The sequence below is a fragment of the Crinia signifera genome, chromosome 6 (assembly GCF_055691185.1).
Source record: "Crinia signifera chromosome 6, ASM5569118v1, whole genome shotgun sequence".
In the NCBI taxonomy this organism is placed as follows: Eukaryota; Metazoa; Chordata; class Amphibia; order Anura; family Myobatrachidae; genus Crinia; species Crinia signifera.
The window spans coordinates 235,609,278-235,635,827 of NC_139222.1; the positions used below are offsets into that span (position 1 = coordinate 235,609,278).

The following is a 26,550-nucleotide window of genomic DNA, read 5'->3' on the forward strand; positions in this document are numbered from 1 at the left end:
ATACCCATTTACATTCCTGTTGGCCAATCAAAAACACAGGGGTGGAGCTTCGTGGGTGCCAGGGGCAGCTGTGCCATCGATGTAGGCAAACCATCTGGTTCTCCCCCATCGATGGCAAAAGTATTCAACATCGGCCATAAACCATTGATGATTTTGAATCATCGATGGTCGATGGCCATCCCTACTGTGATATCATTAAAGAGGGCAGCCAGCATTAAACATGTGTACCTAAACTGCTGTAGATTTCCAAAATGTGTCAGCTTCCCCTTTGTCAGTACATGCTATTTATTCCTGAATGATACCCTAAATTCTTCCTATTACTGTATAAATCTCTGCATACACTCGGCTTGGCCCAAAGCCTGGGAACCGATGAGGTTTGTTTATGATAGAAGAAGCATAGGGGTCAGTCACACCACTGTATACATTGCTATGCAACAGTTACATATAATAAAGGCATCTTCTGGGCTAACTTCTAAAACATTACACAGGAAACTCAAACATACTGTATACAATTTGGATAATAGATCCAAGAAAAATGTATAGAATGACTGTAAAACATATTACACACAATCAGGGCTATATCAAACAAATCTGCTTTGATTAAAGTAAATTAAGTGTCTTTAAATAAATCCAAGGGTTATTAACTTTTACGAAATGAGTAATACTCTATAATAGAATACAGCAGTCTCCGTATTTAAGATTCTTTAACAGGCCAGGTTTTATGGGATCTGTACTCAAGTATGGCTATCCTTATCCGTTCCTGGATGGTTAGTGTCAGAAAGGAATATTCACCGGGAATATTCAGGCGCTTTGACAATGAGCTGATCCTACAATGTAAGCTGCTGCCAGGGTGTGAGGGTAGTCACTTCTCACTGGTACAAAAAAGGAAGAAAATACTCGCTCAAGGCGAGTTTAGGCAGCGCTTGGGTCAATGAATAGAAACAAAAATTTGTTTATAAAGGTATAAATCTTTTACTGGTTAAAAATGCATATATACACAATATAGTAATACAATCATGAACATAAAACAGTAATATAACTGAATAAAATTGAGAAGGTGGGGAATAAAAGTAAACTGGAATTAACGGAAATAAAGTTAATAAAGGAATATCCCGCCTCAAAGGACATGTATTTGTGAGTAAATAGTGTGATCACTTGATTTGTGGAAAAACAGGTAAGTGCACTTTACCAATTGGAAGTTCTGGATCTTTGTAGAACAAATAGTGGTGGAAGCTGGATAAGTCCTCACAATGAATGCGGCTGCTGGTCGTGCCGCTGGAGGGGTCAGGGATCGCTGAATGGAATCAGTCCTCTGTGGTGAGGTGTGAGACCAGATGGAATGTGTCTCTAACACCAGAGGGATATTGTTGTGGCGACATGACCAATGGAGTTCCAGCAATATTAGAATGTGGCTTCCGTGACCCAGAGAAGGCCTCACCGGTGTAGATGTTGGTAACCAGTGGTGTCTGGGAGCACGGTGTCCGCCTTGTAGCATGGTATCCAGATAGACAATAATGGATGGATGTCCACAATGGGGTAGATCTCACAGTTGAGTCCTGAGGCTGGGGTAAGGCTGGGAAATCACCTGGTGATCTGAGGTGATTTCCCAGCCTTACCCCAGCCTCAGGACTCAACTGTGAGATCTACCCCATTGTGGACATCCATCCATTATTGTCTATCTGGATACCATACTACAAGGCGGACACCGTGCTCCCAGACACCACTGGTTACCAACATCTACACCGGTGAGGCCTTCTCTGGGTCACGGAAGCCACATTCTAATATTGCTGGAACTCCATTGGTCATATCGCCACAACAATATCCCTCTGGTGTTAGAGACACATTCCATCTGGTCTCACACCTCACCACAGAGGACTGATTCCATTCAGCGATCCCTGACCCCTCCAGCGGCACGACCAGCAGCCGCATTCATTGTGAGGACTTATCCAGCTTCCACCACTATTTGTTCTACAAAGATCCAGAACTTCCAATTGGTAAAGTGCACTTACCTGTTTTTCCACAAATCAAGTGATCACACTATTTACTCACAAATACATGTCCTTTGAGGCGGGATATTCCTTTATTAACTTTATTTCCGTTAATTCCAGTTTACTTTTATTCCCCACCTTCTCAATTTTATTCAGTTATATTACTGTTTTATGTTCATGATTGTATTACTATATTGTGTATATATGCATTTTTAACCAGTAAAAGATTTATACCTTTATAAACAAATTTTTGTTTCTATTCATTGACCCAAGCGCTGCCTAAACTCGCCTTGAGCGAGTATTTTCTTCCTGGATGGTTAGTGTGCCTTAACCCTTTAAGTCCCACCATCTCTGAGAGAGATTTTTTAAAAATATCCACTAAAAATGCCAGCGTCACTCACATTTGTTAGATAAATTCAAATAAAAATGGTTTTATGAAAAAAGATTATATTTCCTATATAAGGTAAGCATTACAGATCATTATGATGAATCAATATGTTTGCTTGGCTATTTTCACAAATTTACTCAGCACTCAAAGAGTTTTACTTCAGTATAGTGTCAACAGAATCAAGTGTCGGCAAGATCAAACAAAATCTGTTTTAGCTTTGTTTGCACGGACATTAAGGGAAGCATGTGGTTTAAGAATGTATGTATGTAGTTGTGATAACTCTCACCTTTCTTACAAGGAGTATGTTAACCCTACAACATATATTACATTAATTTCATATTATTACCGTTTTTACAGTTTTTGTGTATTATATGCCATATAAACTCATAGTAAAACAAAACTAAATTAAATAGCCTGTCACTCTCTAAAGTCACATCCAGCTGGTGCGGTTCATTAGGTCGACAATGGAAAATGGTAAAACAAAAAAAGCAGAAAAAGTCGACATTTGTTTTTCACATTTTTGTTTATGAATGTTGACACCAGAGCACGTGGACCCTGAAGCAATGTACTGCTTCACTCACAATGCTTCAGGCCACTTTACCATCTCCACATGGCAGGTAAAGTATGAAGAAGTTAAAAAAATTCACATTGACCTTTTTATGTGTGGCCCATAGCCATGTCAACCTTTAGCTTGTAACAACCTTTTGACCATGTTGACCATATGCATGTCAACCATATTTGGTCAAATGTAATAGGGTGTGAGAATAAGAAAGTGGGAGATTTTGAGAGAGTTTTCAAATTTTTTTAAAGCGCCAATCAATTACATGGCAATTTGCATACCTGGATTTGTAGTGTAAATGGTCGCCGCTTTAAAAAATTGGGAAGACTCTTCTAAAATCTCTGATTCTCACATCCTATTACATTTGGTCGATGGTGTCAACCTATTGGCTATCGACCTAGACATGTCGATGAGCCATCCAGATACCACAACCAGCTAAAAACACATTGAAGACATTTATTTCAGGAGGTAAAATTTTACAAAATTCCTGATCTTTGTTGCAGGATTTAAAGTGACAATTTGAATAATAAAAACAAAAAAAAAACACTTTAAATCCTGCTACACAATCAATTACAATCTGTATGAATATTGCCGGGACTCGCATATGCAGATTTTGCTTTGTTAAAAGTCGAATCTGCGTTGTCGAAAATGCCCGCTGGATTGTAGAATCCATGGGCATTTTCGATTATTGGCGGCCATTTTTTGCCGATGCAACATTGATTAGGTTGAATGTTAAGACGGAAATATCATCCATGATTAAATACCCCCCATAATCTGAAGATCACCCACTTCCCATCTAATTCTATTAAGAAGAAAAAACATTGATTTTACAAGAATTAAGAATTAAACCTGTACATACCTGATCCTTGGAAGGTGCAAGAAGTTCTTCAATCATCATACTGTCCCGAGCAAAAGAACTCCTGTTCAGCGTGTAGGACCTATCCGAACTGAAGGAGCGGAGGCTGTTGTTGCATTTACAATTTACCACAGTACACGCAGATGACAATGAGATGGATAAATGACGAGACAAAACAAAAAAAACAAAAACAAAAGAAAACAGTGAATGCAACTTCCAGGGCAAGGTGGAGAATGACAAAAATAAATGTGATCAGAGAAACTGTGACCTTTTTGAAAGGTTTGTCAAGAAAGAGACATTTGTATATTTGTTTAAGATAATATAAAATATGATTTTGATGGATGATTTCATTCTTTGTAGCGGAAATACAGGGGTAGTAGCTCAGGATTGCTGACTGAGCAGGTTTATATAAATAATACATTCGTCTTTTACAGTAACATTTACATTTTGTGTGATGTGAGATTTAACCCTGGAAGGTACATGATCATTAGACTCGATGCCAAAACCTACAACTAAAAGGCAATCCAAAACCAAACATCTACTACGGCACTGTCACTCAAGCTTCAAAAACACTACATGCATTTCATGATTAAATCATCAGAGAGGTGCCACAAATTGGATAACGGTAGAAAATAGAGGGCTAAACAGGACTCTCACTGCTATACAAAAGGGAATTCACATAAAAATTATCAGTGATGCTCCGGAATATACCAGTGGCTGAATCTGCATGTTCTTTAATAGGAAAATGAATCTATGGGTGAATGAATCATTCTGATTGGACATCTGAAACTCTGGTTGGGAATTCACATTGGTTATGTCAATACACCTTACACAAGAGCTCTTCCCCAGTAGAAATGAGAATACTACACCTTGAAAGAGCAGCTTTTCATGTTTAGCAAAGTGCTATCAAATTAGAACTAGGTCAAACCCCTATGGGGCACTTAGCAGTATAATGGTTTTGATCTAGCTGGCAATAATAAATGTTTTGAGATATCAGTGCCATTGGGCTGCTATGCAGGAGTCTCGTTGCCTAACGCCCATCTTGTTGTACTATATAAAACAATATTCAAGACAATTTACTGCCAGTGTAACTGGTTTCTGTTTAATTGGTAGGCCACAACTCCATTAAGTTAACACTCTGACAAAATGGTTTCCTCCACCCTCTATAGATTAGTGCACACTTTTACATTCCCGCTGAGCACCTTCGTGACCTGGAATATCTTTACATATTACATCTAATTTGATGTTTAATGCTGGATACACACTATACAATTATCTGGCAGATCATCTGAGAATTTTTTTTTAATATTTCTTTATTGAAGTATGAATGTACACACAAAAAGTACAGTATAAACAAGTGCATTGGTACAAATATGTATATATATAAAAAAAAAGGAACAGCTTAATCGTAACCAATAACAAAATTAGTAATTAGATTAGCAGGTAGACCTAGATCCAAACCAAATATATGAGCCACAGCCCCAATGAATCATATCCAGTAAAGGAAGTTTGTGAAATCACTGGTAATCTAATACATTAGAGCGGTGAAAAAAGAAATCGGGGGATTCTGAGTACACGTACCTGTCTCGTATCAAAGTGGAAAGCTGAAAGACATCGAAAGCTGCTATATAAGCAGGGGGGGGGGGGGGAGCACATTGGATCTCTTAAGATCCCATGTGCGTTCCTATGGATATTTTGCTAAATATTCTGATATCCGATTGATATCGGCCGAATGGTCGGAAATTGGCCAATCGGCAAAAAAAATCGCTGTAGTGTGTGGGCACCTTAAAAGTTTTATAAATAGGCCAGAGAACTGGATCTTGGGGCATGCTTAAAAGATTAGATACATTTGGATAGAGTATTAGAAGGAACAATTTTATAGTGTGTATTCGTGATAGGGGATGTTTCCTCATAAGGAAAAATCATGAGTTAACATCTGATCTTATGTGAGGATTGTATAGTGTGTACCAAACTTAAGCAATAAAGTTTTTTTTTTTTTTTACTGCAAACAAGAAACGCTGCTCTAAACTACGTATGTTGAATAAAAAAAAAAGACTTTCGCTAGTGGAGGGGAAAATGTAGATTATAAAGATAGACAACTTATCAACATTGAAACTGAAATAAACCAAAAACAAAATGATCACACCACTGCACAAAAATGACTATAATGAATGAAAATGAGCAAAGGTTAAAAGCAACAATATGAATGGATTTCACATGCCTTCTTACCTGATTTTTGGACTATTTAAAAAAATATTTTGAACACGGAAAAAAAAAAGTAAAAAAAATGATAAATGATTAAGCAGATCAAACAATTCTCTTTTTCCTTTACGTTATATACAAATATACCGTATGTGTATAGTTATTGGTATTTTATTCATGGCTATATATATTATGTATATAACGTGAAGGTAATGAGTAAGCAAAATGAAATCAGAATAGAACAAACTAAAATTTTGATAATGAATGAATTTAGCCATAATAGTATCATACAGTACATTGCATTTTCAATAAAATGTGCCGGAAACTCAGTTTGGTATTTTACTTGTTTTCATAAATTCTTTATTATCAAATGACAGTATTATTAATTTAAAAAAGATACTGTAAATACTATACAATCTATATCATCTTTCCAGCGGCGTAGCTTTGTTTGGGGCGCCCCCCCCCGCCGTTAATGGGGGGAGCCCCCCTCCCTGCCAGCCCGTCCGTCCGGCGTGCCCCCCGTGCCCCCTCCCCCCATTGCCGCATGCTTACCTGTCCAGCCGCGCGTCCCGGCTCCCCTCCTGGCTTCAATAAATTCTATGCAGACGGACCACGATAAAATGACCGCCCCCATACCACAGACAGTTTCAGAGAACAGTCTGCTTTGTGGGGCGACCATTTTATCGTGGTCCGTCTTCATAGCATTGCTTGAAGCCAGGAGGGGAGCCAGGATGCGCGGACAGGTAAGCATGCGGGGGATGGGGGGCGGGGGGATTACTATAGCACCGCAGCCCCCCCCCCCGGCGCCCCCATATGCACAGCGCCCCCCCGCGACCGCGGGGGCTGCGGTGCTATAGTTACGCCACTGCATCTTTCAACAACAGTTCCAAAAATATACTGGTAGGTTATTTGGCTCCTAACAAAAATTAACCCTAGAATGAATGAGTGTACGTGTACATGTACATGTGGTAGGGAATATAGATTGTAAGCTCCACTGGGGCAGGGACTGATGTGAATGTTCAAATATTCTATGTAAAGCGCTGCGGAATATGTGTGCGCTATATAAGAAACTGTTAATAAATAACTAATATCAGGATGTTGTGAGTCAACCTAAAAAGATTTTATTCCCACATTTTTAAATGAACGGAAAAAATAGGACTGTGGGACTGAAAAGTGAAATTATCTTAAACATTTGCCCGTCAGCAAACAAACTGCTCTGTAATCCAAAACACTGACAGTAATCTCCACAATCACACTGGCCTGTTTGTCTCAGGCTTTGAATAAGCTTCACAGAGAATGTGAGTCTGTGTGTGACTGTTCACAGAAAATCAGAGAACACAGACAGTAATATCTCACACACTGGAGCATTAACAGGCCTAAATTCCACACGCAAAGTGTAATATCCTGATAAATCGATGGGCGTTGCGTTTCACCAGAGAACCATACAAAGGTAAAAATAACTTTACTCTGCAAGAAAGTGAGGATTTCCTATGAAATTAATAGGTATGCCAATATGTCATACTTGCCTACTTTTGAACCCCCCCCCCCATTTGCAGGACCACGAGGAGGGGGCGGGACTACATAGCACGATTTGCATATTTAGCCCCTCCCTACGAAAAGCCGCAAATCGTTAATTCAAGGAGGTGGCCAGGCAGATTGCGGAGGGTGAGGGAGAATCCGGGAGGATTGCCCACCTTTCCGGGGGGCCAGGAGGGGGACCCGATTTTTGGGATCCTCCCGGCCAAACCGGGAGGGTAGGCAACCCTGTAATATGTGCAAAAAGACCAAAAGATCTTCTTAAGCCAAACCAGCGAGCTTACTCCTCAGAATAATTAAGGATACTTTAGGAAATTGTTATTGTATTAGAAGGCACTACAATAAAAGAATAATTATTTACTGGGCTTTAGAAATAGCCAACTAGGAAGTAGTCTTAAGTTACTTTAATTATATACTGATTTGTGAAATAGGCTTCAAAAGCTGATTTAAGCACAAGTATGATTGTAAGCTGCACCGACTGCGACACTAGAAGTAACTTAGACTTGCAGAGAGGTAGTTTGAACATCAGCATAGAGAAGGGTCCTGCATCGTATGGGTCATCGAGACAGTGGGAGAGGCCATGCACAATTCTAGAACCGCATCAAACAGAGAATTGAAGGCTATACTATGGACAGGATTCACTTCTGTTTCTCCACAATTTGACTATTATAATGGACATAAAAAACTTGAATTGGTCCTGGACAACCAACCCAGGGCACCCCTGCAAGTCCCCCAAGGCACCCCAGGGTGCCACAGCACACAGTTTGGGAACCACTGCATTAACCAATAAACATACTGATCAATTAATGTTAGTGAATTAGGGAAATGGAGAAATAGGGAATTTAGACTGTAACAGGGCTACAAACAAGGCGATTTCAGGGCATTTTCTAAGCGATCTAACTAGATCACTTAGAAAATGCCCCATACATCACTCCGTGTGTAGGGGCCATAACAAAAGCAATGCTTATTCTTAGTTAGGAAGAGGGTCATAATGACGCACAGGAGCGCGTAATGTTAACGATTTATAGTGTACACATTAAGCGATATTGTTTACCTTATGGCTCAGAATGCCCTTTCTAAGCAATATTGTGAACAATATCACCTAGTGTGTGGGACTATTCAGACTTCCCAATTTTTGTGCTGCCTCTTTTAGAAGGAGTCAGCCAGGTGCTGGGTATGGCATTATCATACTGCCAAGTATGCCCAATTCATTTGGAAAGTGGGCAGCAATCAACAGATTACAGGAGACTTTCCTACTGCTGCCAGAGTCCAGGAGAGCCACCTCACATTTAGGAGCCTCCTGGACAATATAGACAGTAGATAAGTATGTTCTTATTACCATAAATGTACATTGGGTACTTATGCAGTATCTGGGCGTCCGATTTAGAAATCGGATCGCATCGGATCGCATCGCATCGCATGCGACCAAATCGTATGCGATGCGATGGTCAAGATTTTTCCATAGGATTCAATGTTAAAATGGTCTGAGTCCATTTTAACATAGAATTCAATAGGAAAAAGGGGTCTTTTTCCTTTCCCCACTATCCAAGTGGGCATGGAGTTGGATATAAACCTGTGGCGAGCGTAGCGAGCCACCGAGCCCGAAGCGTGGCGAGCGTAGCGAGCCCCGCGAGGGGACACAGAATACTTTTTAAGAAATATGCGTCCCCTCGCGGGACTCGCTTCGCTCGCCACGCTTCGGGCTCGGTGGCTCGCTGCGCTCGCCACGCTATATAAAATCAACTCTATGCCCACTTGGATAGTGGGGAAATGAACAGGACCTTCTTAACATTGAATCCTATGCAAAATCGCATCGCATCGCATCGCATCTGATTGTATGCCTTGAGGTAAGGCATACAATCACAAAATCGGCAGCCCAGATACTACATAAGTACCGTACATTGTTTATTGGCATAGCGCCAATCTTATTTCACAGCGCTGTACATAGACTATGTAATTATTCCCAACATTCCCTGGGGAGCCTATAATCTTAATTGGGTCATTGGGTCGATAGACTGAAGTTCCACATGCATTGGGCCAACCACTTGAAGGTCGAAATGCGCATCAAGTTCGACACACCTGAAGGTCAACATGGGCTTAGGTGGACAGGCCACTATGTTGACACCTGCATTATGTCGACATGGGCTAAATCGACAGTCAAAATGTTGACAGTTTTTTTCACGCTTTTTCATCCCGAATGTCAACACAGTCGACAAGGACACTAAAAGAGAACACCACGTCCGCTCGGCACACTATTCTATTCTCCCACCATGCCCTAGTGAAAGGTAGGGCATGAAATACCGCCTGTCAGCACATGTGGGCTGAGAAAAACGTGAAAAAGCCCATGCTGACCTTTTGACTGTCCACCTAGCCCACTTAATGCAGGTGTCGACCTAGTGACCTGTTGACCTGAGCACACATCGACCTTTAGGTGTGTCGACCTTCATTGGTCGAACCAATGCATGTCGACTTTCCCCTTGTCGACCTAGTGACCATATACCATACATTGACACTTTAAACTTTGAAGATATATTGTTGAATTTACTCCAAGTCAAGCAAATCAAAAGTTATTACATACAGTACATCCCTAGGATTTCGTATCTCCTTTACCCAGTACCCAACACTATGAGAAAACACATGCGCTTTTGCTATGTAGTTGTGGTTGTAGTGGGTTCTGGACTGGGTAACGAGATAAAGTACAGTAATTAGCATGTAAACTGCCCAGGCTCAAACATTGCTGTCCAAAGTATATATACAGTATCATGAGCACAATAATTAGATTCCCTATGTATCCGCAAACAATGATGTCATAAATGCATGTTTATTCTGTGCACATTAAACAACCAAATCAGGTCTAGTAGCTTATTCCCTTATTTAGTGTTGGGATTATCATACATTTGAAGACTGCAATAAATGAAAATAATGCAAAAAAATGGATTTCAATGGAGTAGCATGGAATAGACACATGTACATATATCATATATATACATACATAAAGACTTACCTGGCAGATCGAGCTCCTAAACTGAAGCCCATATATCCTTCTTGGGGCAAAGAATCATCGCCTAGTTCTTTCAGATCCTGTGGTCCAAGGTATTTGTCTGTGTCACCTGTCATTGCATCTTCACCTAAGGAGGGAGATTTACCATTTAACAATATGTGCCATTTAAAACAACCTCTCGTTGTGATGATGGGTTAGGAAATCCTCTCTGCGAGCAGCCAGACATCTAATCAATGACATCAGAGAGCCCGAGGTCATTTTCCATACAAGAATCCCAATAATGCGCACAGACATCGGGAAACACAACAGAGACTTGTAAAAATAAATCATACAAATAACTGAAGTGTTAAAATGATGATGCTCAAAAAAGGGTTTACTATGAAAAAGGTGATATTACCTTGGATTACGTGACGGAGTACAGAAGAACATACAGCTCTGTGTGTCACTCAGCTTTCCACTAAAACCACTTTTTGTAGGACTTATATTGTTAAGCTGTCTACTTGTTACTTTTGGGTGGTAAATTGAATGCATGTAACGAAGACTGATCATACAGCGAGATCACTGGATGGATGAGCCGTTGTTAATCCATTTCAATACCTTTTTTTATTTTTAAAACCAATTCTTGAGCATATGCCTCTTCACTACCATGTTATATTGGGTTAAATGCAAATGTTTAACAATCCAGAAAGAGTAAGAGGAACCATTAGTAAGGATGCAATTATTATAAAGTGCAGAATCACTGAGCAATCAGCAACAAGAAATACAAATATTATACCAGAATGTAATAATAATAATAATAATACAATATTAGAATACAATGAAATAATTTTCTGAAAATGATTTTGAACAGAAATTATTTGTAAAAAGAAATATGTATATATATATATATATATATATAGAAGAGATGGCAATAAGGCGTCACTCGGAGACTGTACGAAATTTCAAAGCTTTAATGTGGTGACCACATTAAAGCTTTGAAATTTCGTACAGTCTCCGAGTGACGCCTTATTGCCATCTCTTCTACATTGGGTCTCAGCACCTGGGAAGGCACCGGAGCAAGCATAGCTTTTACCATTGGTAGAGTGCCGGATTTCTCCTTCTTCTATATATATATATATATATATATATACACACAAAAGAGAAGTTCAGAGGGCAACTTTATAAAAAGTAATATATATTAAAAATTGCCCTAGGGCATAACGAAATGTAGACTAGCAGATACAATACAACATCACAGTAGAAATTATTTTTGGATGTCAGGTGTCAACATATAAACGCACTAAATCCAACGCATTTCGTCATTATCATGACTTCATCAGGGGCAATATAAACAGCAAACCAGAAACACCATAGTACTGTGGCTGATTCCTTTGATCATATGTAAATGCTCCAAATCTGCCGTTCCCAGATCATAAAAGTAAGTGGAAGTGAGTCCACTAAAAATGAGTCCTTATTGTAATGAGCTCAGAGATGTTAAATGTTAGTCAATGTCCAGACTATCTCCTTAGTGGGAGCGATGTGCACAGTAAGGATCCAAGTTGTAGATAGTCCTATCACATAATGGACCCTATTCAACTCCATTCGGAAAAGGGCGAATTTGGCCCATTTCTGACGGTGGGGGGTCTGTGCATGTGCAAGCGCATATTTTTTTGGACTCTGCACATAAAACTTATTATAGTGTAATGCGCACTATTACGTAACACTTATGGAAACACATTCAACTTTCATATTCGACTCTCACATTCACAACAATTCATTTGCTTTTAATTTTAGTGCAGGCTTCATGAAATCAAAGGAAATGTCCATTAACTTTTTAACATTCATATTCAACCATTTTTGCCAAGAAAACAAAGTTGAATATTTTTGCAGCAGTTTCCCCGGGTCTTCTTCCATTGCTTGCTGCAGTCTCCTCACAACTGCATGTGGGGAAGAGGCAGACGCCATGTCAATACCGCAGTTGAACACTTTGTTTTATTGTGCTACAAAAAACTGTGCTTCTTAATTAGTCCACAATGAACTACACATGTGAGTCATCATTCACAATGTGGATCACAAACAATGTCATTCTTTCTCTTTTGTAGCTTTCACATCACATAAAACATTTTGAAATGTTTTGAAAAACTGTAATTTTAAATGGTATTTTAAACGGGTCTAGTGTTCATATTGCATCAGATTACCATTTAAAAATACCGTTTAAGTACCATTCACATCACCAGTCAAGCCGTTTAACCTCTGAACACGATTCTACCCACAGCTTATTTCCTGGTTCAGGGAAGGGACACAAGACAAGGGACAGCCTATCACAGTGCTCTAACCTTTATTTTTTACTAAATACCATTTCAGTGCCATTCAGACAGCACAAAAAACGGCTCTGAATTGGCTTTAAAACGGGTAGGACTCTGCTTTTTAAACGTGTTGAAATACCAGTTAACTTTAACTGGTATTTCAACTATGACACTTTCACACTGCAGCCTTAAACGTTTTAAAAGGCAAAAAAACGGCAATATACCGTTTTAAAAGTGTGATGTGAAAGCTACATTTGACTCTGCGGATGTTGACACTGGCATAATGTTGACATTTTCAGAATGTCAACAATCCTATTTTAGCCTCCCACTACCCGAAGCATAAGCCACAAATGTTAAATGCTGATATTCTGAACCTGCTGACATCCTGAATGTCGACATTTTAACAACAGCCTAATTCTTTAAAGCAGGGGTTCCCAATCTTTTTTGATTCACGGCACCCTAGAGAATCAGAATTTTTTTCACGGCACCCCTAGGTCCCAAAAAAATTAAGTAGATTGGGTTTATATGCGATTCTTAGCGGCAGTTATGTGGTAAACGGCAGGATTTGCTTCTGTTTGTACACATTCTATGATTGGCAGCCACCAGCACTGGTTTTGCTCATAAATAATTAACCATTAATAATTTGAGTTGGTCCTGGACCACCAACCCGCGGCACCCCTGCATGTGTCCCGAGGCACCCCAGGGAGCCGCGGCACACAGTTTGGGAACCACTGCTTTAAAGGCTTATATTTTGATATGTTATACGTAGTCTCAAAAAAAAAATTGGGCACCCATGCATCGGAATCAGGTGAAATTGGGCCCAAATCGGACAAGTGTATGGGGTCTTATCATTGTCATATGTTTTTCCATGTTATACTTTAATTTTACTGTATGAGCCTTACCAATACTGATGTGATTTATCCCCTTATACTGTGTACACACGGGGGCGATTTTGTATAATATCGTGGGAAATATGGTCACTGAGCGTCCATATTGCCCGCGATGGGAGTGTGCACCAGCGATATATCGCCGGGTGCGCGCTCACGTTTTCTCCCCCGTAGTGATCGCTGGTCGCAGGAACATGCTCCTGCGACCAGCTGATTTCCACTACCGGGCTCCCCCGGCAGTTTCTTTTTCATCAGCAACCATCTCTGGTCGCTGATGCAAATGGGACACTGAGTGGTATATCGCTCATCGCGAGCGATATATCGCTCAGCGATATATCCCCCCGTGTGTACGGGGCCTAACTGCTTCTTTTCAGTATCTTTCTTAGAGCTTTCTTGTAGCTCTAACTTAGAGCTCCAAGACATCCCTAATATGTTCTGTTATTCAGCCCATGCAGAACATTCGGAGCGGAACGCAAATAAAAGTGAAAGTAGTTTGGACCTTGATCGTTTTAAGGTTTCCTCCATCTGCATTTTCTGGAGCAACCACACATCTGTGTAAGTATAAGGGTGTTTCCGAAGTTTGTGATGTGGGGGCGAACTTTCAAACCTGCATGGAGGGCAGTTGGCAAACTTAAGACAACGAAGAAACATTTTGTTTCCGTACTTATTGCTGTTTGCAAATGACATTTACTCTTCAATATTTTAGTGCAGTTTATCAAAGATTTGTTTATGTTGTTGTAAAGCAGGTACGTGTATGGTACAGAGAAAATATAATAAAAATGCTACAAAAAGTGGAACACCAGAATTTAAGCCATGTATAATAAAACTGTACACTGGAATCAGCACTATCCTAAGGGATGTATGTCATTGTACAGTGCAATGATACATGAATAGTAATGATTTCATGTTAGTTTGGCAAACATAACACAGACTATTTGATGACTTCAGAACACAGACACCTAGCAGACTGGCTGATCGGCTTCCTGCTCTGTTCAGCTGTTGTTTAAAGAATTATTAACTTTCTTGCTTGTAAAAATTAAACCTTGACATCACTTGAATAAATATTTATCCTTTAAAAAAAAATAATAATTGGAACCAGTGGCGGTTTTTACCTATGGGCTGCAGACCCCCCAGGTAAAATCTGCCACTGTAGTGAAGCCAGAAGCAGTCTGTGAGATTGCACTGGCTTCAACGTGACTGGCAGTGACTTCCTATTGGCAGTCCCATTGGGAGGTGTTACCTCCCTTCGGGACGCCTTTCTGTGGGCTGCCGAGCAAATTTTCCCTATTGCGCATGTGCAGTACCTACATCGGTGCCGATCCTGGTGCCTATCATCTGTATTATACAGGCGCCGGGACCATGATTCCCTTCTATGGGCTGTTGCCGAAGCAGCCCTTAGAAGCTGGCCATATGTGCAGTACAGATGTTTGTACTGCGCATGCGCCAGTCTCCCGGCGCCTTTCATCATAGCACAGGCGTCGGGGACTGGAGGAGAGGAAGCGGCTGCGGCGACTGGGGGGTGCCTGCATCGCAGTAGCCCCCCTCCCCCAAGAAGGTACGAGCCACCACTGATTGGAACCCAAAAAGCTTGAGCAAGAATTACATAGAACCGGTACTTGGAGCACATTTTGACTTGTTTCTCTCCTTGTATACTGTATTGTTTAGTATACAAAACAATAGTTTACTACTTTTCATTATTTATCCTTGGAGTAAGCCAGTGCAAGGCTATCATAGAGGGCAGGTGAGGTATGTGCAATTGGTGGGGTCCATGATATAGGGAGATGTAGGATTTATCTGCTCAGAAGCTAATGTTAGGACTGGTTGGGAAAACATAGAAGTATTTGTAAAATGTGAGATCAATTGATTAAATATTATTGGCTCCCAAAGGGGGATCAACATGCACCTACTAGTGTGGACAGCACTGCCCGTGTGCTTCCTATTCCGGAGCTTGGTAAATCCAACAGATTTGCATTCCGGAGCTTGTTATATCTGAGAGATTGGCATTCCGGAGCTTGGTATATCTGACAAATTGGCATCCCAGAGTTTGGTAAATCCGACAGATTCGCATTCCGGAGCTTGGTATATCTGACAAATTGGCATTCCGGAGCTTCGTATATCTGACAGGTTGGCATTCCGGAGCTTGGTAAATCGGACAAATTTGTATTCCAGAGCTTAGTAAATCAGACAGGTCTTCAGATTTACCGGAAACGGATGAACCCACTGTCATGCAATACACTAGGGATTAGGAACCTTTGGCCCTCCAGCTGTTGGTGAACTACACATCCCAGCATGCTCTGCTAAAGTGTTGCAATTTGGCCATGCTAAAACTGTTGTAGTGCGTGCTGGGACGTGTAGTTCAACAACAGCTGGAGGGCTGAAGGTTCCTAATCCCTACTGTATTGAATGACAGTGGGTTCATCCGTTTCCGGTAAATCTGCATACCTTTCTGATATACTAAGCTCTGGAATGCAAATCTGTCAGATTTACCAAGCTCCAGAATGAGAATCTGAAGGTTGCCCACACACTAGAACGATTTTTTTGCCGAATGACCGATTTCCAATAAATCATCTGATGTTTACCGATGATCGTCCGAAAATCGTCCGATATCGGTCCGCTGTGCGCTCCCGTGGATCTTTCGCTAAATCTTCTGATCTTACGTGCTGCATGAAAGATCAGAAGATTTAACAAAAGATCCATAGGAACGCACACGGGATCTTAATAAAAATCTTTGGTAAAGATGTGCGCCTGCCTGAAATCTTTTGTCTGGGACGGACAAAAGATTTCAAGGCTAATTTATGCGCACATCTTATGATCGCAGATCTTTCTAGTGTGTGGGGGCCTTTAGTGTGATGCGCAAATATTGATCTGTATGAAAATATCAGACTTCCCAACAAGAAATCTAGCAGTTTCCTAAACAAATGTAGTGCAGTATGTCCATTATTTCGTTTATCTAAAAATACACAGCCTTTAATCTACAATAATGCCAATTTTTACTTACTGCGCTCTTTTAAAAAAAAAGAATACAGCCATATGTAGGTGGCAATTGCAACATACCTGGTAATTATAAGATATATCATTGTAGATCACACAACAACTTAAAAAGTGAATCTATTTTCATAGTAAACCGACTGAAGGTTGAGTTTATCTCCTTCCTTTCTAACAAGGTAAAGTCATGACTCCTGACTATCAGCACTATCAAGCCTCATGTAAACATTTCAATAACGTCCTTTCACCCTAAAGCAGTCACACACTGTACTTCTGGGAGGTCTGCAGGCAAGAGTAGATCACATGATCACTTCACTGGCAGCCAACCACAAGCTTCTCCTCCCACATTACAGGTTTGTAGTTCTCTGTCAAATCAGCAACAATCACACAGGAACAATATATCTTAGCATGGCAGGATATTCCTGTATACTGTACATTGCTCAGGTTACAAATTAATGTAACAAATGCATTTTTCCTTTTTCCTTGCCCAGCATGAATACTGGATTAACAAAGCGACTGATAGAACTTCTCACTAAGTAAATTGGCTATAGGCAGCATGGATTACAGTCCGTGTGTCCAGTTCCTTTAAGTTGTGGGTAATATATGTGTGTAGTTTACATGTTCTCGTTGTGTTTGTGTGGGTTTCCTCCTGGTTCTCCCTACTGTGTGTGTGTGTGTGTGTGTCTGTCCATATCCATGTGGAAGGGAACATAGGAGCAGGTACTGAATGACTGTAATATTCTCTGAAAAGCATGGCGGAATACGTGGACACTATATAAACATACTATATAGAGATGCGGCATTCCCTAGAACAGCCAAAATGTCATTGCCGAATAAATGCAAATGATTATTCCGCAGCCAATTAAAATGTTAACAAATGGACATCTTAAAGACATTTCCCTTTCATTACAAAGGGAAGCAGACAACAAAGGGTTAGCACCTCAGGTTACAGGCAGCTGCTGCATTCCAGCAGTGACATGAGGTCCAACTCCAAACCTTTATCTGTGCTCTCACTCCTAATTGTTTTTTCCATTGCAAAGCCAGCAGGTAAGGCAAAGTTCAGGGAAACTATATTCTCTCTCCCTTTCTGTTTAACAACCGGTTATTATTACCTTTCTACAGAGACTACAGAGCCTCGTCATTAATGCAATCTCCTTTCCACTTCTCCTTCACAGGGATCATTCAAACCCAGAGTTTCCATTCAGGAAGCCACAGATGGACTCCGTGTTTAACTGGCCAGAAACCATCTAAAAATACACAGCGTGCGAGCACTCACAAAAGTATACTTATAAAGAATAGATCATCTTTCCGCCTCTCCCATTTTATTTTAAGAGACGGGCTTAAAAGCTACAGGGTGTACTTTCTGCATCCTACAACCACAGCAAAATCAATGCACAGCGTATAACTCTTACTTGTTAGGAGGGCCATTGGGATATAAAGAGCTTTTTTCCGGAAATCCCTTGTAGTCCTTAAAGGGTGAATTAGAATTAATCCAAAACAGCACAGAGAAAATTATGTTTCGCAGGGTCCTGTTAACTTGCCCATGTGACTACATATTCCAGACATCTCTCAATGCGCCTTATTCTCCGCTGGCAATAATCCTCACAGACCAAAACCCTTTTGAAACTTGTGCGACAAAACACAGCGACAAAAACAGCCAGAAAGGGGGAATCAAATAGGCAACAGCAGTCATCCGAGGGGGAGAACTTGATCCGGGCTGATCACTCAGCAGACATCCATTTAAAGCTTCTTCACACACTCCTTTGGCAAAACTCAGCAAGCAGTGAATGGTGTTTAAATGTGAGCCCTTCAAGTATTTGTATGTAAATAGGGATCTGCCAGGGGGTGTGGATTTTGTTTTCTTGTAATCTGAGCCTTTTTAAAGGTACAATCCCTCTGCAGCTGCGAGCATGGGACATCTGCAATACAGTGGTTGTCACAGCCTGCAAGTCTAATATGCACTGTGTTGTTACTGCCTTAAGGTGCCCACAGACGCTACAATTATCGAATGCGTTTTGTACTTTTTAAGCACAAATTGCATCTTATGTACAATTATTGGATGGTGTTTATGTTCCCTGGAGCCCGATATTGTATGTCTAAAAAAGTACGTGCTGCACGTACTTTTTAGACTACATCTGAAATTTAACATTACAAACATGGGTTCATCACATGCATCCAAGTGCACATCTCATAGCAAGCTGGAAGAAAAATTGTATAGAACCATTGTACAGTCAAAAACGCATAGCACAGTACAATTGTAGCGTCTGTGTAACACCCATTCGTATATCACACTGCCATATAGGTAGCTGGCTGGATTAGGAACACTGTCCGTACAACGCTAATACCGGTTTCATAAAAGTCATTATATTCTGAACAGTGTTATTATTCTATTCAGTCTCTGTTTTGTTCATTACTGTAAAGTGCATGGAATATGCTGCTACTATATACTGTGTAGAAACTGTAATCTGAATAATAAACGGTGAGTGAAACCCCAAACCTTTAAATCAAGCCCTGGATCAGGTCTTCCCGCAAGTTTGGATTTACGATCTCAAAAACAGATCTTGCATGTGTTGGATTGCATGGAAGTTTCTCCCTTGCGATTTTAGATCTGACTGGAGAGGAATACTGTTGGTGTTAATACAGATTGAGTATCCCTTATCCGAATATCCGTTATCCATATTATTCCGAAAACCATACATTTCAGAAAGTGGATTTTTTTTTTATTATTTTTGCTAAAAGCACTACTGAGGACATCTGTACCAGCACTACTGAGGACATGATATGTAACTGGCACTACTGGGGACATGATATGTAACAGCACTACTGAGGACATGATATGTAACAGCACTACTGAGGACATGATATGTAACAGCACTACTGAGGACATGATATGTAACAGCACTACTGAGGACATGATATGTAACTGGCACTACTGGGGACATGATATGTAACAGCACTACTGAGGACATGATATGTAACAGCACTACTGAGGACATGATATGTAACAGCACTACTGAGGACATGATATGTAACAGCACTACTGAAGACATGATATGTAACAGCACTACTGAGGACATGATATGTAACAGCACTACTGAGGACATGATATGGAACTGGCACTACTGAGGCATACCTCCCAACTTCAGTCCTGATGAAATAGGGACACTCGCGCGGCTGGCGGGGCGTATGCAAATGAGGGTGCGGCTTATGCTAATTAGCCGCAACCTCATTTTCATACGAGAATAGACGCTGTGCGCATGCGCACAGCGTCTATTCTACTAGATTGGGGGGTCTCCCAACTGCCACCCCCCGCAGCGGGACAATGCCTGCCGCGGGTGGGACAGCGGGACAGGACCTGAAAATCGGGACTGTCCCGCTGTAATCGTGACAGTTGGGAGGTATGCTGAGGACATGATATGTAACTGGCACTACTGGGGACATCTGTACCAGCACTACTGAGGACATGATATGTAACAGCACTACTGAGGACATGATATGGAACTGGCACTACTGAGGACATGATATGTAACTGGCACTACTGGGGACAACTGTACCAGCACTACTGAGGACATGATATGTAACAGCACTACTGAGGACATGATATGGAACTGGCACTACTGAGGACATGATATGTAACTGGCACTACTGGGGACAACTGTACCAGCACTACTGAGGACATGATATGTAACAGCACTACTGAGGACATGATATGGAACTGGCACTACTGAGGACATGATATGGAACTGGCACTACTGAGGACATGATATGGAACTGGCACTACTGGGGACAACTGTACCAGCACTACTGCGGACATGATATGTAACAGCACTACTGAGGACATGATATGGAACTGGCACTACTGAGGACATGATATGGAACTGGCACTACTGAGGACATGATATGTAACTGGCACTACTGGGGACAACTGTACCAGCACTACTGAGGACATGATATGTAACAGCACTACTGAGGACATGATATGTGACTGGCACTAAATATGTGCAAGAAAATGATTGCTTGGCATTTCAATTCAGTGCCTGAGACTTTACACAAACGTTGTTTCATGTTCTGAAACCTTGCTTTATGCACAAATAGAATATATTTGTGTGTATTTGAGGTGTTTGATGTGTTTATACAATATAAATGCAAGATACCTCAAAATACATAATTGAAATATAAAAATATTCTGAAATACGGAATAATCCGTTATCTGAAATAACAAAAACATGTCCATGATACATCAATTTAGTTGATTTTTCTCAATTTTGAAAGAAATCCAGATGTAAAACCAAAACACAACACAACATAATCGCTGTGTCTCATTTGCAAAGTGCAGAATGGGTGAAGTGCAGGGGCAAATCCTCTGGATCTCTACTGTCTTGGTGTTCACAGGTGAATTTAGAATGTAATCAGAAGGCAAGGTTTACAGATGTAGACAACAGCGGTGTGATGGGAGGAATTATCACTGAATAAGATAAAGACATACAAAAAGCTAACCTTAGTAGCACTTGATAGTTAAATGAATGAAAGGTAGGGCAATGTTATTACAATATCTATAAGGATAATATATAGTGGCAAATGAGTGATGTGAATGAACACAGAAAGCTTACAGAGAATCCCACCATGTCATATAAACCAGAATGGGAAGATACTGGTAAAGGAATGTGTAATTATCTCAGAGAATACCTTTAAAGCTCTGAAGCAAGACCATATGATCACCCCATTGTTGTATACTTTGTCCTTGATACACAAAAGCCTGGAGCCCCTCCTGGAAGCCCCCTTATATCAGCCAGAAACTCTCTACATACGGTGTCCAACTATCTCAACTTCTATTAGTAGATAAAGCAGAGGATACTTTTTTTGAGATTATACCACTGACCTGCTACTGACACGGCGTTCCACTAATACAAATATACCTTATAAAGAAGGATTCCAGGCAGTAGAATCGCTGCTGCAACATAATATACATTATAAAGTTCCAGACATCAATTGTTTACTAGATCTGTTGGAAACAAAACCCTTTGTTTTCAATCAGGCTCATTGTTTTCTTTGTTTGTTTTGCTAATCAAATTGTTTTTTTTACAATAATGTTTTTCAGATTGCCTTTTTACATGCCATATAGATAACTTATTGGTGATCTGAAAGGATCTAAAGGTGCCCATACACTGAGTTTGATGTCCCTGTCGGGTCCAATGCTCGGTCCTGTCTGCATCGGACCTGAGCCGGCGGTTGGACCTGCTGCCCGGCCAACCTATGGCTCGGCCCCCCTCCCAGTGGTGGGAGCGGTTCAAGGAGGTTTACTGGGGTCACTTGTGAGGGGTGGGGCCATTACCACTTGATTTTATGCAAATGACATTCTGTTGGCCCCACTCATTCACCGTCAACCTGAGAATCGCGCCATTGCCCATTAAATGGCGGGGAATAATGACATGCAGCACTGAGCCCCACCTCCACTCAGCGTCATCTATCCAATGGGCTTCTCCCGGAGGAGAGATCTGAAAATTAGGTAAGTATAGAATTATGGGGGCTGCATCAGAAATAAATGCAAAGAAATAAGAAAACTCAATGAAATCTGTCATGTCACTGCAATTTTCTTATGTATGAACAGGGAGATAAGAAAAAGTTTAAGTTTAATGTCTAAAAGATGAGTTTTGTTTACTATCTACTGAACAGCCCTTAGTTACATTCACACAGTGTAATACTGCTGACTTGTATGCAATGCTACACAGATCCATATGTCTTTAAAACTATACACAAGAAGAAAAGTCACCTGTGATGAAACAGTGTTCTTTTGGGTCTTACACCAATCCCTTAAGGCAGTGGTTCCCAAACTTTTTTGCATAACGGCACACTAGATTATCAGAATATTTATCACGCCACCCCTGTGGTGAGGGACAGAATTCACTTCTGTTTATCCACAGATTTTAAAATTGGAAGGCACAAGCACTGATTTTGCCTATTACATGTCCAGAAATAATTTGAATTGGTTCTGTACCACTAAACCAAGGCACCCCTGCAAGTGCGCCGAGGCACCCCAGGGAGCCAGGGCACAACGTTTGGGAACCACTGCCTTAAGCACCTTGTCCGGCTACATTCATGCAGATCTGACAGTTGGACTTGACCCAAGATTCCGCTCAGTGTCATCGTTCAGCAGTAACACCGATCTCACACAGAGAAGGGAGCAGCCTTCAATTAGGGCAAAGTCCTGTCATCTAACAACAAATTAAAACCCTTTAATCAGCAGAACACATGGTTTTGTTTTTTCTGTAATTAGGAGGCAATCCCTAAATAGCTAGGTTGTTCGTCTATGGTGCTTAGTAACACCTAAAAGAGTGGGGAGGATGCAAATGTAAGATCCCAAGTTGAGAACAGCTCACTGTACTGAATGTGGACCTATGATCCCTGTGTATAATCTTTCTTTCCCTTGGGCCATATGCATTCTTCCACTGCTGCTCCCTACAGTGTTTCCTGCTTGCCTACTGTGCTCTTCAAAAAGCTTTCATTTGTCTGTCCCACGTGTGTTGTTCTTGTAGTGCTTTCTAGCTGTGCTTCCCTTTAGGTCTCCTCCAACTGTGGAATACACAGTGTAGGAGGGAAAGGAGGAAGTGGCTAATGCAGCAGGATAAAGGTGACCGCAGACAGTGTCCCTATCATTCATACAGTCATTGACATGAGTAAAGTTATGTGAGGGTGTGGTCTACTCAGTGAGGACACAAGAACAGGCCAGAGCAAAAGACAATATTTGCTTTCAGCAACTGTCCACATATAAAGGTTAAAAGCTCAAATAAGCTCCATAATATTTGTACACTTACGCGCCCATTTTCACCATTGCAGATTCACTCACACACATTGTGATTTGTGGAACATGAGGTATGAAATGATCTAAGTGCTCCCCAGAATGTCAGCATCTTTATATTGGAGATGTGGAGAGCGAGTAGTAGAAACCTCCTATACATAGGCCTATATGGCTGACTACATTGGCAGCCATATTTTATTGAGAACAGGCAGTTCCGACTGGACTAGCTCAGTCCACACCACTCCTCCACACACAAAAGCCCTTTTTCTGGTTGACTCGCAAGCCTTGTGAGTCCACCAAACACCACCCGCGGGGCCGCCTGCCCCCCGTAGGCATGCAAATGGATGTTTAGCAGCACCATCGGGGAATCACCATGAGAACGCCCAGTGTTTTCATGGGGAAGCACATGAAATGCTGGGCATTCCCATGGGCGCACCCCCCGATCCTCCACCCCACACCCCCTCACCCGCACTGTTGTGTGCGAGCGCCCAGGGAATAATCTAACAGCGGCTGGACATGCGCATAAATCACTATGCGCATGTGCAGTTGTGAAAAATCGGTTCCCCGTGCAAACTGAATAACCCCCAAAGTCTGGACAATGCTCCTGGCACACAAGTAGACACATAATAGTGGCAGTTCTGGTTCATAAATTGGCCGTAGGAGCAGAATAAAATGCACACAGATATGTACACAACTGACAACTATGCCCAGTCCTTGGCTCCATGCTGCCATTTTTCCTGTGACTCCCTTATTTAATCTCACAGCCCCAGCTAAAAACTGCAGCTGTGCGTGCTTGGAGGGGAATGTGAGCAGAAGCTACAATCCAGGCTGTGCTGGCGTATGGACAGCTCCAGGTTTATCATTTACAACTCTTATCAGTAAGGTTAACTAGTGATCTTCTGCACAGACCACACCGGCCCAATCACTATGCCTATATCAGTACCATAAACATCTATCAGCTACACAATCAGTGACAAACATATGGCTGTCATTCTATCCAGTCTCTTAGTATCTAAAGATCTTCACCTTGCAGCTTTGTATAATGCAAGTTTCCAGCTACACAAATGAATGAACAATTTATCTCATTGTAATAGTATTGTGACGGACATGTTACAGCATACAGAAAACAGATTGATCTATATTGATTACAGCTAATTCATTTGATGAAAGTTGTGATAAAGTCAGTCCAGGACACAGATCACTTGTGCCAGCAAAACATTTAAATCCATATGAAGGATTAAAGTCACCACTCGTTGCTCCATATGGTGTGCCCTGATCTGACTTGCTTGTATTTGCTGTTAATACCAGTTTTTGGTCTCGTATTCCCAATGCACTAATGTGCAGTCTCCAAAATGCAATCGCTGTTTCCTTAACACATTTTTTCCTATATTTTAAATGATCTCATTCCTAAAAATAATTTGCAGACGTATTTCATAAGTAAGACTAAGTGAACCAGGGGCAAGGAGATCATGACTTTCATTGGAAGAATTCTAATTTGTATTTAATGAAAACCGCTATATTCCACATATATACATGATCTATAAATTCAGTAGCATGGATGGTGTAATGGTTAGCATTACTGCCTCACAGCACTGAGGTCATGGGTTTGATTCCCACCATGGCCCTAACTGTGCGGAGTTTGTATATTCTCCCTGTGCTTCCGTGGGTTCCCTCCGGGTACTCCGGTTTCCTCCCACAATCCAAAAATATACTGGTAGGCTAATTGGCTCCCAACAAATGAACCCTAGAATGTCTGTGTGTGTGCGTGTACATGTGGTATGGAATATAGATTGTAAGCTCCACTGGGGCAGGGACTGATTTGAATGTTCAAATAGTCTCTATAAAGCGCTGCGGAATATGTGAGCACTATATAAATAACTGGTAATAAATATTTACAAAAATACAATATATATTATACTACTCAGCTAGTACATGAAAGATCTTTGAGAAGGGGATTTTGTGCCATTTAGGTGACATTTCATGGGAGAGCACATCATTTATAAACCAATATAATTGGTTTCCGGATGGAAAGCAGTGCACAGTGTGTGCTGTAATTGGATGAAAATGTATAATTACCTGTTACTTAAAATTGATATTAAAATATTCTCAGATAATTCAAATGTAACATTATGTAGTTCTCATTGGAAACAATGATAATGGGACCATACGTTACATCTAGGCCAGGGGTGGCCAATCCTGTCCTCAAGATCTATTAATAGTTCATGTTTTTTTCAGGCAACCTGTGGATCTATAGTAGGAATGAATGCAGCAGGTTTGAAAATGTGACAGTTAGTAATGACTACAGCTGTGAACCAGTTAGGTGATTGGGAAAATCTGCAGGAATATGGCGCGTGTGTCTTGTTCCCCGATCTCTACTGCACATGTGCAAATCACCTGGTTAAAAGCAGCAAAAATTATTTTGAGTTCTGCATCTCTGCAACCTGTGCCGGGCCGATATAGCAGTATATTTATATAGGTGCAGGGTGTACGGGCGCCCCTGCCCATCTCCCTGAAGTGGAGATGGGCAGGAAATCTGCTCCCCGCTTGCACGTCCCAGTCAGATGGGGGCTGCAGGGGGCTATGGGGGGGAGCAGCGGGGAGCCGTCGGAGGGCTCTGACAGACCAGGGCGTGCAAGCGTCTCATGCGCACGCACCCCCTTCTGTCAGATGGCGCACAGTGGTGATTGCCAATTCTATCGCCAGGAGCAGCCCATTGAGAGCTACTCCATCTGTATATGTAAATCCCAATTGAGACAATTATCAAAATTAAATCGTAATTATCTTTGGGGGCGCACCCTTGGTCAACAGAGTGACAGAGTTTCCCTTTCCACTTAGATAATGCCCTATATCGCTCCGAGTATAGGGGCCACAGCAATGTGGGCCACGCACGATGCTATCCAGGAGAACCATATCCAGTTTGCTGGATATAAATCGGTCAGGGCCAGTGTTCTCACCGGAGAACACTGGCACTGACAGATCGTTCAGCGCACAGCACTGACATCTCCATGTGTGCCGAGCGATCATGCTGAGTGTTCTGAGCGATCTAGCATCGCTACGTGTGTAGGCC

At 41.3% G+C, this 26,550-nt stretch overlaps 1 protein-coding gene across 8 annotated transcripts in view; it reads right to left on the reverse strand.

Annotated features, from left to right (window-relative positions):
• ANK3 (ankyrin 3) overlaps nucleotides 1–26,550 on the reverse strand; it is a 333,783-nt gene that overhangs the window by 73,505 nt on the left and 233,728 nt on the right. For all 8 annotated transcript variants that reach the window (XM_083149133.1, XM_083149134.1, XM_083149135.1 and 5 more), the window contains 2 exons: nucleotides 10,534–10,657; nucleotides 3,795–3,897 (listed from right to left, as the gene is read on the reverse strand). In XM_083149133.1, the coding sequence (XP_083005259.1) occupies nucleotides 3,795–3,897; nucleotides 10,534–10,657 (227 nt within the window). The remainder of the gene's footprint in view (nucleotides 1–3,794; nucleotides 3,898–10,533; nucleotides 10,658–26,550) is intronic.